This window comes from Schistocerca gregaria, chromosome 6 (genome assembly GCF_023897955.1).
Source record: "Schistocerca gregaria isolate iqSchGreg1 chromosome 6, iqSchGreg1.2, whole genome shotgun sequence".
In the NCBI taxonomy this organism is placed as follows: Eukaryota; Metazoa; Arthropoda; class Insecta; order Orthoptera; family Acrididae; genus Schistocerca; species Schistocerca gregaria.
In genome coordinates this window covers 98,626,263-98,641,730 of record NC_064925.1, presented here as the reverse complement: position 1 = coordinate 98,641,730, position 15,468 = coordinate 98,626,263, and the positions used below count along the sequence as shown (strand labels likewise).

General features: G+C 38.6%; 1 protein-coding gene across 6 annotated transcripts in view; it reads right to left on the bottom strand.

Moving 5' to 3' along the window:
• Window positions 1–15,468, bottom strand: part of LOC126278032 (synaptotagmin 1-like) — a 942,194-nt gene that overhangs the window by 80,939 nt on the left and 845,787 nt on the right. For all 6 annotated transcript variants that reach the window (XM_049977766.1, XM_049977768.1, XM_049977767.1 and 3 more), the window contains 2 exons: window positions 7,199–7,393; window positions 3,169–3,345 (listed from right to left, as the gene is read on the bottom strand). In XM_049977766.1, coding sequence (XP_049833723.1) covers window positions 3,169–3,345; window positions 7,199–7,393 — 372 coding nt within the window. The remainder of the gene's footprint in view (window positions 1–3,168; window positions 3,346–7,198; window positions 7,394–15,468) is intronic.

Below are 15,468 nucleotides of genomic sequence, written 5' to 3'. Positions count from 1 at the left end.
GGGACATGTTCTGTGAAGTATATAACTGAGTCTACACAGCGTTATGGAAATGTTGCTCATTGTGTAATAAAAGTGTCTAGAGTCCATCTGCATGAAGGATCTACTGTTATGCAGTTCCCAAAGAGTTAGTCACATAATGGGCACTAAATTATTCATTACAGAAAATGAGATCACAAGACCTTTTTGTGAAGTTTTTGTCAAAATAATATTCACATGAACATCAGATGAAATGAATGTTTTATTCATTCTTGAAATTTATATGGCATTCAGCCATAATGATAGAACCTCTGAATTGCACAGGATGGCTGCTTGGGCAACACTACTTTCATAACATAAGGATTTGCACCTGGGACTGAGTAACCGGGTGGTTATAATTCTGGTGCAGCTACTCACAAAACTCCAGTGTAGCTTGTAATTATCATAAGGCAGAAAACTTACTAGATATTCTAATGCGGCACTGATTTACACTGAAAAAAATTATTTCCAATTTTGTCCACCAGGTGTAAATCTGCTAGGTGCTGCATCCAAAAAATAACATGATCAACAGATGCTCACAGTAGTTCCAGTGGAATCTGAGCAACATGTTCCTCAATAATGGCCTTCAGATCAGGTAGAGACTGAACATGTCCATGGTAAATGCATTCTTTTAGATATCCCCAGAGTCAAAAGTCACATGGGTTCAGTTCAAGTGATCTTGCAAGTCAAGCATCTGGAAAACCTCTGGTCTGGAGATAATACATTCATGGAAGGTTGCATTAAGCAGATCTTTCAATGGGTGAGTGACATGAAGTGTTGCCTCACCTTGCATGAAAACAGCAGTTTCCACTCAGTTGTGTTCTTCCAAATTAGGAATCACATGCTGTATAGGGAGGACCTGATAATGTACAGACGTCACAGTACATATAAAAGGCCCTCTGGGCATATTTTCCTCAAAGAAGGACACTCCGAGAATAAAGATGCTTGTGAAACCATGAAGTCACATATGGTAAGTGCAATAGCTCAAATTTGGCAGATCTATGTATCCGTGTATTCACCGCATCCTGTAGTGTAAAATGTGCCTCGTCACTCCATAAAATACTGCCTAGCCACATAATTAACTGTGATCTGTGCCAGAAACCGAAGAACAAATTCAGAATGTTGCTGTGGATCAAGATGCTTCAGTTGTGCACTGCATAAATCTTGTACAGGTAACAGCATAAATTGGACTGCCTAACTTTCCATACTGTTGACAATGGGATGCACAATTCTTGTAACACTTCATGAGCATTAGCACTACCTGGAGGAAGTGCTACATGGCTAGTTACAGCAACAGCAGTGTCATCAGTAACCTCCACTGGGATAGGACACCTTCTTCTTCCATGTATCACACCAAGCTCACCTGTGTTTTCGAATTTCATTATCATCTTCTGTAAACCATTTAATAACATTGGTCCCTCTCCTCAGACCTTTCAGTCAATGATACTCTCTCAATGCAGCACTGTAATTGCTGCCATTCACACAAATTAGTTTCTTTAACAGTGCACTCTCTCTCTCTCGTTACTTGTAATACTGTTCACTCACATTATGAGTCATCAGATAACAGTGTGGATGTCATACAGTCTTACACACGTATACTGTACCAATCTGCACCAGGCAGCCACACTGGAATTGACTTTTTTTCCAGAATGCATCAATTCTGCATTAATGCATTAGCATTTCTACCAAGTTTCGCTGCCATTCAATAATTACAACCCATACTGGACCTCTGTGAGTAGCTGCCCAATAATTACAATCACCCAGTATGTATCAGCTGTAGGCAAATATTGCACACACCTATACGACACTTTTGAATTTGGTGATTCTACACTGTTTTTAACAAACTGTTTCTAGTATAATATAAGGAAAGTAACCATATAAATCTTGAGGTATTTATCAATTTTCAGCCCAGAGAAAACCAAATTATTAGAGATGGTATTTGTTCTTGTTCGAGATGTTCACGCACTCTCAAGAAAATGCCATCAGTGCTGCATCATCTGAATATATGTGTGGAACAAGTTCACAACTCATAGCAGGACCAATTTGACAACATGTACAATTTTAGAAGATTTACTTTTATAGCAGAAATTCTTTATAAGACTACTAAAGATATTATTCACATGATTCCAATAATATTAAATTAATAAAACACTGCAATTGATGTCATCTCCATCATCTGTTAAATGTTGTTAACTCTTTCACTTTTTTATACATTTGCACTGCAAATGCAATTGCTGAACAATTACGGACAATAACAACTGGATAATTTGGACACAAGTAAATAAATTTACTTTTGGATAAACCAGAGTAGCTTGAAACCATGGAATCCATTGTTCACAACAAATTCAATTTCATGATAAAAACTATTTTGTCCTCTACAGTCAAAGTTCCTACAGATACATTAGCACAAAAGAGACAACTGCAGTGCAAACAAGTGTCAGAAAAAATGAAGTCAGTCTGGCAGGCATTCTTTTGTCTAAAACTGCTCAGAAGCTGCACCAAGAACTTCATACTGAAGAAATTCTTGGTGTAATTGAGACACTAAACTTGTCTTCTAATCTCTGGATTCAACACTGATCCAGAGCCAAAATAACATTTTTCCGCATCCACACAATCATTTCTATGTTTCGTTTGAGAGAAAGTGAACTTAGCTGAGACACAGAAGATTTATCCCAACCAGTAACTTGTTTCCTTTGAAAGCTTTTGAACAATGAAGATAAATATGTTTTGATAATGTATCGAAAGATTTTATATTCAAATGATTCAAAGAAGCTGTAGAAGAAAGAACTGTATTTTGTAGTCAAAGGTTGTTACTTTGGAGAGAAATTTTCTATCATAGATGAGACAAACTTGGAGAGAGTTGCAATAATGCAGAGACATTATGCAGTATAACCAGCATGGATGTCATCGTGAATCCTATGGGAGAATACATTAAACTAACACAAACTAACTCGGGAAGTGTTGTCTGAAAGACACTTGTTTTTTTAGATCATCAGATAAAAAGACACTGAATTTATTGCCCAAATGTAGCACTCTTGCTAAAAATTGACTGTGCAAGGAGTGTGTAGAGTCCATTTGAATTTATCCACCCAGAAAGACATGCGTTTTAAAGCAGTTGGGATATTTGGAAATGACTAAGAGGAAATTACCTACCTGTCCACCTTCACCCTCAACACTTTGCAACTCACGCCACTCTTCAATTGTTTGTGCCAAATCAACTTGGCACAATGGGACTTTTACCTCACCAATCTGATCATGCTTTGAGAATCGATCAAAATCAAAAATAGCAAAAACCAATGTTTTATTCATTGCTTCAGCATATGGCACACCCTGTAAAATACAATAAAAATTGTTTTCATTCAAACTCATTTGATTATTGAGTACATTTTATCTAACGATATAATAGATGTGGAAAAATTTTCAGTAAAACTACACATAGTGCATATAATAGTTTGCTGTTATAATTGTACAAGTAAAAAGAAAATGACAGAATATGCTAATTACTTGATTTTATATCACTTTAAAAATGACATAAAGTTCCATAACAAAACTTACGCCAAATACAGCTAGGGAAAAAAAATCTCAATTTAACATAATGAATTGTAGTGATAAAAGGTAAGTCATGTGTCAAAACATGAAGTATTTACAAACTTCCAGACTTCTTTTTCTTTGTGAAGTAACTTAACAGTTTTGGACTTATCTTGGTCTCTCAGGGTTCTGTATGTGGTACAGTCCACAAATAACCTCTGTATACTCACTTTAAACTTGTCAGCAGGTTCTATGACTTTATCTCTGAACTTCCCATCTCTGTATACTCAGAGACTCAACTCCTGAGTCTCCACCACTGCCCATTTAACTGTAAACTCATTGCTAGAGTCTAGTCAGGCACAAGTGAACTCAACTAGCATAAAAAGGAGAGCGAGTACATGAGTTTGCAAGTATAACCGTGGACTCACACCATTGCTGTTACAATAGCAACTGTTGGGCATGTGATCGGACCAAATCGGATCATGCAAAAGCTGTTGTGTTTCTATCTTCAGTTTTCAAGGAGCTCTCATTATTTCTCCATAAATTCTTTTTCTATCTCCATTCCAACTTGCCCTTGGTCCTGTGGTTATTCATTCTGTGCAGTACTTCCCAGCAAATTTTTCATCTGTTGAGTTTTAGCTGACAATGTCTGATGGACTCATAAGACAGGTATACATTCACGCACACACACACACATATCCATCCGCACATATACAGACACAAGCAGACACATGTAAAGGCAAAGAGTTTGGGCTTTTGCCTTTACATATGTCTGCTTGTGTCTGTATATGTGCGGATGGATATGTGTGTGTGTGTGTGTGTGTGTGTGTGTGTGTGTGTGTGAGTGTATACCTGTCCCTCTTTCCCCCTAAGGTAAGTCTTTCCGCTCCCGGGATTGGAATGACTCCTTACCCTCTACCTAAAAACCCACATCCTTTCATCTTTCCCTCTCCTTCCCTCTTTCCTGATGAAGCAATGGTGGGTTGCGAAAGCTTGAAATTTGTGTGTGTGTTTGTGTGTTTTTTATTGTGTTTATCTTCCAGCGCTTTCTTGTTTGGTAAGTCACCACATCTTTTTTTAATATAGTTTTCCCATGTGGAATGTTTCTTTCTATTACATTCATATCATTAATTCCACCAAATGCAGTACATGTCAGTATGCAAATTATCTACATAGAAAAACAATCTTATGAGTGGATGTGAAACTATCTGATTAATTAAAACCCTTAAACATACTTCAAATACAGGGAATTTTTTGGAAACAGTTTAGTAATTTCCGTAACATTTCCAGTAATTTCATAAAGCAGGGTCAAAGCTATGCCTTGGTGGGAGCATTAAAAGAAGCAATTAACATGGACTAGCATTAAAAATAACAGCGTAATGGCTTGAAATGGCATGAAAAGTGTCATGCTGGGAGTAGTCCAATTTCACCCTCTTCACCATGCCCACTGGCCTGGAAGTATCCAGAGTTTAATTACTCTATCCATAATTCATGTTCTCAACATAAAGCAAATATAAAAATTTCTATTTACATTACTTGTAAAGAAACTTCTAACGGAACAGTGACTATGGCACAATAAGTGTAAAACAAAGCTTAGGGACAGGTAGAGATACACTGAAAAAAATGCTGAGTTTGTTGCTCTCTCATCCATCATACACTGGAGACCACTCAAAGTAAAACCCGTGCCTAATTATAAGAAGGAATCATGTCATACCCAATACAAGATGGGTAGCAGAAATGATCCACAAACTATTGTCCATGCCACTGACATCAATCTGTCGTAGAATCTTGAAACACATTTCAAGCTTAGAGACAATTAAGTACATCCCAAAGAATGATCTCTACAACAAGCAGTATGAATTCTGAAAACTTTGTTAATCTGAAATCAGGCTTGTACTTTCCTCACATTACATCCTGAAATCAAATTTGTGACGTTATATGAGATTCCTTGGTAGGATGGAGGCAACATATTATCTTGCTTGGAGAATCATTGACAATGTATAGAAGTGAAAATGGAATGCCAACAGCACAATGGCAGAAGGACTGACTGCTTTATTTAATCTTACTATTTCTGTAATTTTTTGTGTAGCTGCATTCACATTTGGATTGATAATGTCTCATTTCATGTGTACTTTTTGATATTCAAATCATTACTTCAGTTAAAAGTACACTATTAGTTAAAATGTATAATACAAAATACTGATGTATATAAAGTTTTCTAGAATCCTGCAAGTACAAATCACATTGGTTCATTACAATTGTTATTACATACCTGAGTTGTTCTCATCTGGTTGATGAAATAATTTCATAGTAGAACATTAAAAATGTAAATACTGTAAAATTATTTCATTAATTATAACATACATGTTATGCTATGAAATCATTTCACTATCATGTTATTAATGAAATAGTTTCATAACATTATAAATTTAAATACTACAGATTAATTATAACTTCATACATGCTATGAAATTGTTTCATTAACCACATCAAAATGACGCAAGTATGTTATGACCACTGTATGAAGCCACTGTCATTTGTACATACGAAATGCTAGAAAACTGTTCATATACTTTAATATTTTGTGTTATACATTACTTCAATTTCTATGGCCCCTCTGTGCATCCTGGAATAGTAATGATTAGATCTTGATAAAACTAAAATACCAGAGAAGTGAATTTGGTGGTTCCCTTGTCCCAGTGCATGTTCTGCTACTGCTGATTTATCTGTACTGCACACATGACAATTGATCTTGTGTTCTTAAGGCACCTGTTAATGATTCTTTTTGTAGTTCATACATACACATGACCACAAATACAAGGGTTTTTATACACTACTGCTGGATACACTTTCTTAGGATGTACAGAGAGGGCATAGAAATACAGGAGCATGAAAACAACTTTAACAGCATAGAACTGTAATCAGACAATTTCTTGACCTTAGCACAAAATAAAACAAACACTGCCAAATCTTCCCCACTACAATCTCAATAAAAACACTTCAGCATGACACTCCGATGTTAGGCAGCAGTTTGACGACGACGTAATGAACTGACCACTGTGTGGATACACATAAACGGGCTCAATATGCTGAGCTTGTTTGAGACTATAACTGCTTTGAAAGTTTTAAAGCCCCTGCCTTGGACCATGGCCTAATGCCCATAAGACAAAAATTGCCTACAGTGAAAATAATGGCTGTCAAAGCCAGCATTCTATGCACTTTTTAAATTGGAGTTTAAGCTGCATACCTTAAAGAGGCTTTGGAATTGGTTAATTTTATGGTCACCCATTTCAACTTTCTAATCTCTAAAAGAAATGTCTTTCTTTTCATTCTTATCACATAATGCACTTCTGAACAAATATAAGTTGTGCAAGGTATCTATTTGTAACACATTTACTGTTTCCTTCCATCTGCTACAATCCACTGACATAGTCCGCCAGTAGGAAAATATAGTGTTGTGGATACTGCCAAGATTTGAATACCCCAGCTGATATGCAAGGAATGTAAATGACAAGTACTACCATACTCATTGCTGACAATAGCACAACAGCATAGTTTAATTCATTCAAATTTTTGTCTCTGGTGACACTTAAAGTGTACTGGAAAGTCATTCAATACTAAAATAGTTATCTCTATGTACAATCACGAGACAAACCTTAAATGTGAACGTTTCATTGAAGACAGGACTCAGTGTTTTCCGATGCACTTTTGTTTCAAACTTCTTTTTTTTATCAGGTAGTAGATAGACTTTCACATAGGGATCTGATGTTCCTCCCATGTCAAGTGCAGGTAGATCCTCTGCCTGGATTACAGTTACAGCCAAGCTATTTGAATTGAAGTCATACTCAAGCTGCAAAATGGTAATTATTATTTTATTATTATGATTTAGACACTTTTAAGATTATTATTTAATAAGAATTATCAATTAGCATGCTGCAATGGTAATTATTGTACACACACATTTGTGGAGAAACTTCACGGTATTAAATATTATGCAACTTTAATTTAGTATTTAAAAATAGCAACTTGGTTTTGGAAGGAATCTAAACTTGCATGTGTGAGGAAACAATATACATACCTAATATTATGTAGGTGTTGGTGATTCTCTGCATATTAAAAAAAAAATACTACCCTGGAATGCTACAGCCAAGCTATATCCTTTGCCAGTGCTTTGACTATATTTTACCATGTTCTGAAATGAGGAATGTTCTCACCAAAATTCTTCCTGTTCTTTCCAAAATGAAATTGTAATGCCTACCCAACTTAATAAATGTACTGATACATCCTTATGGCACTTTGTCTCCAAGTCCTTGCCACATCAATCTGCTCAGCTCACCACAAACAACATTACGACTGCTTTACAATAGGTACCACCTGTATCTTTCATGTTGTGAATTGCATAGATGGAAACCATCAATCCTACAAATCGCTTGGCCTTGCTCTCTGTTTGTCCCTACTTTCTGCCTTCCTCTTCCTTAGCTCATTTCTAACCTACCTCTGCTTTCTCAACTTCATTTTACTTCAATCCGAATTCACTTTATTTGGATGCCTATGAATGTATCTTCCAAGACCTACTTGGACACTCTCTTATACTATGAATCTTCTACACATCTAAAGGTATTTTTTATGGTCTCCTCTATCCTGCAACCATATGTGTATTATACCACAACCCCACTGATGGAGAAGGAACTACTAACTACTACTGTCATTCTCTCTCATCCACCCCACCCCTTCTTTCCACAGGCACACACCCATCTTGATTTCTACATTCTGCCCCTGCGCTGTGCCATGTGGTGCTGTCTTTATCTCTAGAATTGTAACATTTAGAATTTAATCATCTAGCAGACTGAAGCTAATGCATGACGATACCATGGAAAGGAGCTACACTCATTCTTTATTGATATAATAGAGTATGGATTATCTTTTATTACGTAATTCAATTTGAAAAGTATTTCAGTTTTATTGGCAACATGTTGATTTCCAGCAACTTTCATTTTTTAGCAGAATGTTAGTAACAATCTAAATCACAATACCTTTTATTTTTATTGGTAGTTTACAATATTTCAGTTGATTTACTTACTTCAGTTTTTTGTTTAATAATAACTAAACATTTATGTTAACACACTTCGAACATCAATATTTCTAAATCCTCATAACTGTTTTTTGTTGATCAGGATTATGTTTCAAATTTATTATAATAAATACACAATTTCTAGAAGTAATCTTCCATGCAGTAAATACAGAACATCTTAGAATTCTTAATACAATATATGCTGTGTGATACCAATGAAATAATGTATCGCAGTATTTGCAATTTTCATGAACAATTGGTTTGGATTCCCAGCATGTTTTCAATCACATGTCTCATTGTTTTTATGATCTCATAGGATTCTTCCATAATACAAGAAGTAATAATCCAATAATACTCATGTAATCAAATAAACTGATTTTATTCCATTTGTTACAAAACTACATCATGACAAAAGACAGTAAACACAGAACTGTCAAAAAGTAAAACAAGCAACAAACATAACATTGGCACAGTTTGGTCAGTAGATTAAAGAACAATATAAACACTTTTAATCTTTATCCACAGATTATGCCTCCTGTAATCTTATTCTTTCTTTATGACTTGTCAACATATTTTGCTTGTTTAGCAATTCGTTGTGGATATTTTCTTTCCCATTTTACTCCACAATTTGTTTTCTCTTCTAGTCCATTTACTTTGTGTCCCCAATAACATGGCATTCATCTGTGATACTGCTATGTGTACTCACGAGACACCATCCTATGTCAGCTTATTTATGGGCCATCTGGAAGAATCCTTCCACTCCAGTCAATAGAAATAACCCCTTATCTGGACACATAGTATGGAAAACTTTTGCTCTAACCTGCATAACATCAACATCTACTCCCAAAATCTACTTCAGCTTGTCCTTCTCAACTCAACGAGCCAACTTCCTACATCTTCCGTGCCACATCCTCCTCTGAAGCCAGTACTTCTGTTAACCAGCCACTGACCAGCACTCCTCTGATCACCCAATATCACCCTGGCAATTGAAATGCTAAACCACATTCTACATCAGTGCTTCAACTATCTCTCATTGTGCCCTGAGATGAGGGACACCCTACCCACATCACACAAAGTTGTGTTCTGGGAACCACCCAAACTACGGAATATCCTTGTCCATCCATATTCTAATCCTGCTCCCAGTCCTTCACCCCTTAGGTCATTCCCTTGAGATTGATGCAGATGCAATACCTGTCCCATACATCACTCACCACCTCCTACTGCCGTCCAGTCACAGGCATTTCCTATCCTATAAAAGGCAGGGACATCAGTGAAAGCAGCCATGTTATACAAGGACCAGTCACATTAATGTGATATCCGAGTTTGACTTCAATGTGCAATAACCACTCACAGATGACAGGTGGCAGCACTAGCAGGGAGAGTATATAAAGCGTGTTGGGGGATGTGGTAAACAGCACAGTCACTGTTGTAATGCGGAAGCAGAGTGATTTATCTGAATCCAAAAGTGCATGATCACTGGTTTGTGGACCAACAGCCCAAGCTTTTATGAAATAGCTAAGTCTGTAAACAGTACATGTGCTGCTGTGGTTAAAGTACACCATGCATGGCAAGATGGCACTATCCAAGACTAGCACCACGGCAACTGTAGTGCACCATGGGCCATAGATGAGAAGGGTAAGTGACAGCTGCGGAGATGTATACAGGTGAAAATGAACCCTGAAGCTATCAACAGTATCTCTCAACAATCATTCAGAGAAAGTTGCTGTGTGCAACAGGTCTCTGTAACAGCGTGGCACCGAGTTCAGGCACCCATGCTGTTCATCAGGGATGAAGGCTGGAATTTGCATGCCAATACCACCCAAGTGAACCAAGAGTGTCTCCTCGACAACCATTCTGCGAACGTTGCTGTGTATGGGCCACTGCAGCAAGGCATCTGGTTCATGCAACGATTCTGTTCATCAGCAATAATGGCTGCAATTTACATGCCAATACCGCAACTGGACGTCCACGGAATGGCAACATGTGGCCTTTCCAGACAAATTACATTTTATATTCCATTAGACACATGGCAAATACACTGCAACAGTGCTCAGAAAGTTCCAGGCCGGACGAGGGAGTGTTATGGTCTATGAAATTTTTTGTAGCATTCCTTTGGTGAAGGCACACTGTATCATACATATCCTTACAGATAATGTTCACTCCTACATGCAGTTTGTTTTTCCTCAGCCTGATGGAATCTACCTGCAGGACAAAGCAACAAGTTACACAGCTTGCAGTATATGCATGTGGTTCAAAGAGTACCAGCATAAGTTTACCACATTCCCCTGGTCACCAAACTTCCCAGATTTAAGCCCAATCGAGAACCTGTGCGACAACACCGATCAGGCTGTTCGTGCATTGGATTCTCAACCGAGAAACCTAGAGCAGTGCGCCACAGCACTGGAGCTGGAATGGCTCCACATGCCTGTCAATACCTTCCAGAACGTGAGCAATTTTTTTACTGCACGTCTAGCAGCAGTCCATTTTGCAAAAGGTGGTTATTCAGGTTATTCTGGCTTTTGACTGGTGCAGTTACTGCAGAGCATTCAATGTGCATGACAAGTAACTAACTGTCTACTTGCATGAATGACCACTGCCAAACTCTGGCAAACAGCAAACATGACCATTGAGGTGCCAAACAGCAAACATGACCATTGAAGTGCCAAACATGCAGCACACCTTAACACAAATGACTTCAACAGCTTCTTCACTATGCAAGCCTTTTGGATACTCCCTTCCAGCATTAATTTCTCTGAACTATGAAGGTGGGAATTGTCTCATCTGCATTTTCTGTGCTATCGCAATCTCCATGGCCTAAAACTCCACTAATCTGTTTCCCATGCCTCACTTTTCATATTTCCTTCTCTTCTCTGTCCTCACCACTCCTTCTCCATCATCACATATTGCCTACTCCCACTACTCTACCTCCCCCCTCCTCCAACCCATGTAGGCATTCATTCTCTCTCTCTCTCTCTCTCTCTCTCTCTCTCTCTCTCTCTCTCTCACACACACACACACACACACACACACACACACACACACACACACACACACACACTCCTTTCTCCCCCATCTGTCTCTCCTTCTCCTCTTCAGTCCCTTTCTCTCTTCCCTTCCTGTCCCTTTCTCTCTTCCCTTCCTGTCTCCCTTTCAATTCTACCTTCCTCTCCTTTGTGCCTCTCCATTTACCCCCTTCCTCTTCTATGCTGTCAGAGCTCTGAACTTCTTTCGTCTTGTTGTGCAGCTGTTTCATCATCTATCGACAAACTTGCCTCAAATTATCCCATTACACCCTCCCTGCCTTCTGCGTCCTTCCCTAGCTTCTCTCCTCCTCCATCTCCCCAGGCGACCGCTACCAATAAGCAACAGTTAGTCTCGCCATAGCCATGGGTGTGTGCATTTGGGTGTTTGTGTGGTTGTGTGTGAACATCCCACTAAAGAAAGAGCAATATACTCTGGGACTAGTAAAAATAGTTTCCTGCTGCATGCTACACACCAGTCAGCTGTAGGTGAGTGGTTGCCTTTCCTTTATTTTACATACTATTTCAGTTTTCTTATTTATCCCATGAACAGTGAACTGTGTGAGCTAAAGACCAAGTTTCCATTACTATTTTGTAATGAGCCTTGTTACCTCAAGCTATCTTGTAAGCATCTCTGTTTTAATTTGTACAGTTTGTGCATTATATGTTTCAGACACTTACAGGGTGAGGAAAAAAGGAGTTCACAACTTTGGAACAATGCAGGAATTTACTGAGATAACTTACAGAAGACTCGGGAGACGTGTCACTTTGTAGCAATCAACCTCAAATTTGATTCATGAGGAGCATCAGTACCCTATTCTGCCACCAGGTCCCGTGTTCGGTCATCCTGATTTAGGTTTTCCATGATTTCCCTAAATCGCTCCAGGCATATGCTGGGTTGGTTCCTTTGAAAGGGCACGGCTGACTTCCTTCCCCATCCTTCCCTAAAACCGATGAGGTTGATGACCACACAGTTTGGTCTCTTCCCCCAAAACAACCCAACCCCAACCGCCAGCAGAAATACGAGCATAGTTCACAGTTAAAATGGCCACTTTCACTGGTGTGGATAGTGTTCGCTGTGTGTTTGGTTTCGTGAAGCAAACTCTGCAACAACCGTTAAATGTAAAATTCACACTGAACACTCTAAGGAATCCCTAAGCAGGCCTACAATTTCCTCTGGGCACAAGAACTTCTTTGAGATGTATTGTTCACAGCAATATGATACGAGGTCTGTTCAAAAAATTCTGGAACTGTGTCCACAAAATTTTTCTATCCTTACATTTTACTTACTGTACATGGTCTACTTAGAAATAGTCTCCTCCAAAATTGATGCATGACTCCCAATGCTATTTCCACTTACAGAAACAGTCTTGGCACACCTCTTGCTGGATGCATGTAGCATCATCTGCAAATTTTCTTTTATCTCGTTTATAACTGTAACTCTTTGTCCTTTTAATGGGGTTTTCAACTTTGGAAATAAAAATGTCCACAGGGGCCAGGTCTGGAGAGTATGGAGGATGAGGCAGCACAGTGATTTCATTTTTAGTGCAATACTCATGCACCAACAGGGATGAATGTGCGGGTGCATTATCATGGTGCAAGAGCCATAAATTGTCTTACCACATTCCAGGTTGTTTCCTTCTCACATTTTCCCACAGGTGTTGCAACAAGTCCCAATAGTACCATTGATTACCTGCTTGTCCCTGCGGCACAAATTCATGATGAACAAATCCTTCAAAGCCAAAGAAAACTATCAGCATGACTTTCACATTTTACCTGACCTAGCAAGCTTTTTTTTTATTTTTTGTCTTGGAAAACCTTTCTCGACATATTGTGAAGATTGAGCTTCAGTCTCAACATCTTAACTGTACCCCATGTCTCATCACTACTTACGAACATCTAATTCTCATTCACGAACATCTAATTCTCATTTGTGTGATTCAAAAGCTCTTCACAGATTGTGAGGCAAAGGTTTTTCTGGTCTTGACTCATGAGCCATGAGGCAAACTCAAGCTTGGTGACACCATGATGTATTCCAAGATTCTGTGCCAGTCTTCGACTGGCATGCACAATTTCACTGATGTTGGTGACATTAGCGTTTCCGGTAGATGTAGAAGGGCATCCTGAAAGAGGTCATCCTTAACTTCCATTTGGCCATTGTTAAACCATGTGAACCATTTGTAACACTGATTACGGCTTAAGCCCTCATCTACATAGGCTTCCTGCATCATTTCATGTGTCTCTGTAAAGGTTTTCTTGACTTTCATCCAAAATTAATGCAGACGCATTGCTCCTCTAACTCTGCCATCTCGTAATTCACAAACTGTGTGACACAATGCTCTACTTAGTACAGCAGCGAACAATAACTAATATACACTTTGGGAAGTCACATATTAAACACAGGCATATGCAGGGATACCAACTGCTTTTTGCTCCAACACCACTGGCGCAAAATTACAAATGTTCTGGAATTTTTTGAACAGATCCCATAAATCACCATGCACCCATGCAATGACGGTTAGTTGAATGGGTTAGAGACAGATTTGCCCGCAGACCTCAAAAATCAATATAAAAAAAACCCGTAAAATAGGGGGAAGTGAAAATCCACATGCAACCCTGGAACATGTTTGTGACAGCCCCAAAATTAATGTGTTTTGTGCCTCTAGCAAACTGAAAGTGTATGGACCTTTCTTTCTCATGGAGAAAACTGTCACTGGTATTGTGTATCAGGATATGCTTAAAAACTTTTTAATTAGACATACTGATGAAGATGACTGGGATGATGGTTCACCACCAGCAAGATGGCGCACCACCTCATTTCCTCACAGAAGTTTGAGGTTTCTTCAATAATTGCTTCCCACATCAGTGGACTGGCTGTGAAGGCCACCTCACTCCTCAGACTTGACACCACCGAAGTTCTAACTTCGGGGTTTCATTAAAGACAGTTAAAATGTTCCTCCCGACCTGAAAAAAAAAATCTACACTACTGTTGCACAGCTTATGCACGATTTGGTGCAACAAGTGTGGGAGGAAACTGATTACCGGTGGGATGTATGCCACATCACAAATGGTAGTCACACTGAACCAAAATGGCACTTGACAATTTTGTATGAAATCTTTTGTTATTTAATACAAAATGACACATCTGCTGATTCTACAAGTTATCTTGACAGACTTCTATCTCATTTCAAAGTTGTAAAGTCCTATTTGACTCACCCTGTGTAAGAATCAGGGAACTGAACATTAATAAGACTAATGCTGTTCTTGGCAATGCAAATAACATATCAGATAATGTATTTCTTCAGCTATATATAGTGAGCTCCTGTTGTTAGAAAATTTTTATAAAATGCGGGGAAACTTGAAGATGATGAACGGTTGGTGCAAAGAGTCACAACGGTCTCTCAGCTATAAGAATGTAATTTAACGGATATCATTGGAACAGTTTCCAGTCACTCTCTAAGTCTGTTTTGCACGTAAACTGCCTTACAACAAGTATGTCTGTTGACCTCCACACTATGAAGCTGTGTTGCTATTCCTTCATTTTCTTTTTGGCTTTGTACCTGACTCTGAGAGAGAGAGAGAGTGAGTGAGAGAGAGAGAGAGAGAGAGAGAGAGAGAGAGGAAGAGAGAGACAGAGATGGAGAAAGGGAGGGAAGGAGAATATATTTAGGAGTAAAAGAGACCACTCAGAAATAAGAGAAGCACTGAATCATTGACAGGCGCACACAAAAGAACAAGAAACATGCTAGCTTTTAAATTAAATCCTTTGTCAAGGTAGAGTGCACCACCCACCCACCCACCCACCCACCCACACACACACACACACACACACAC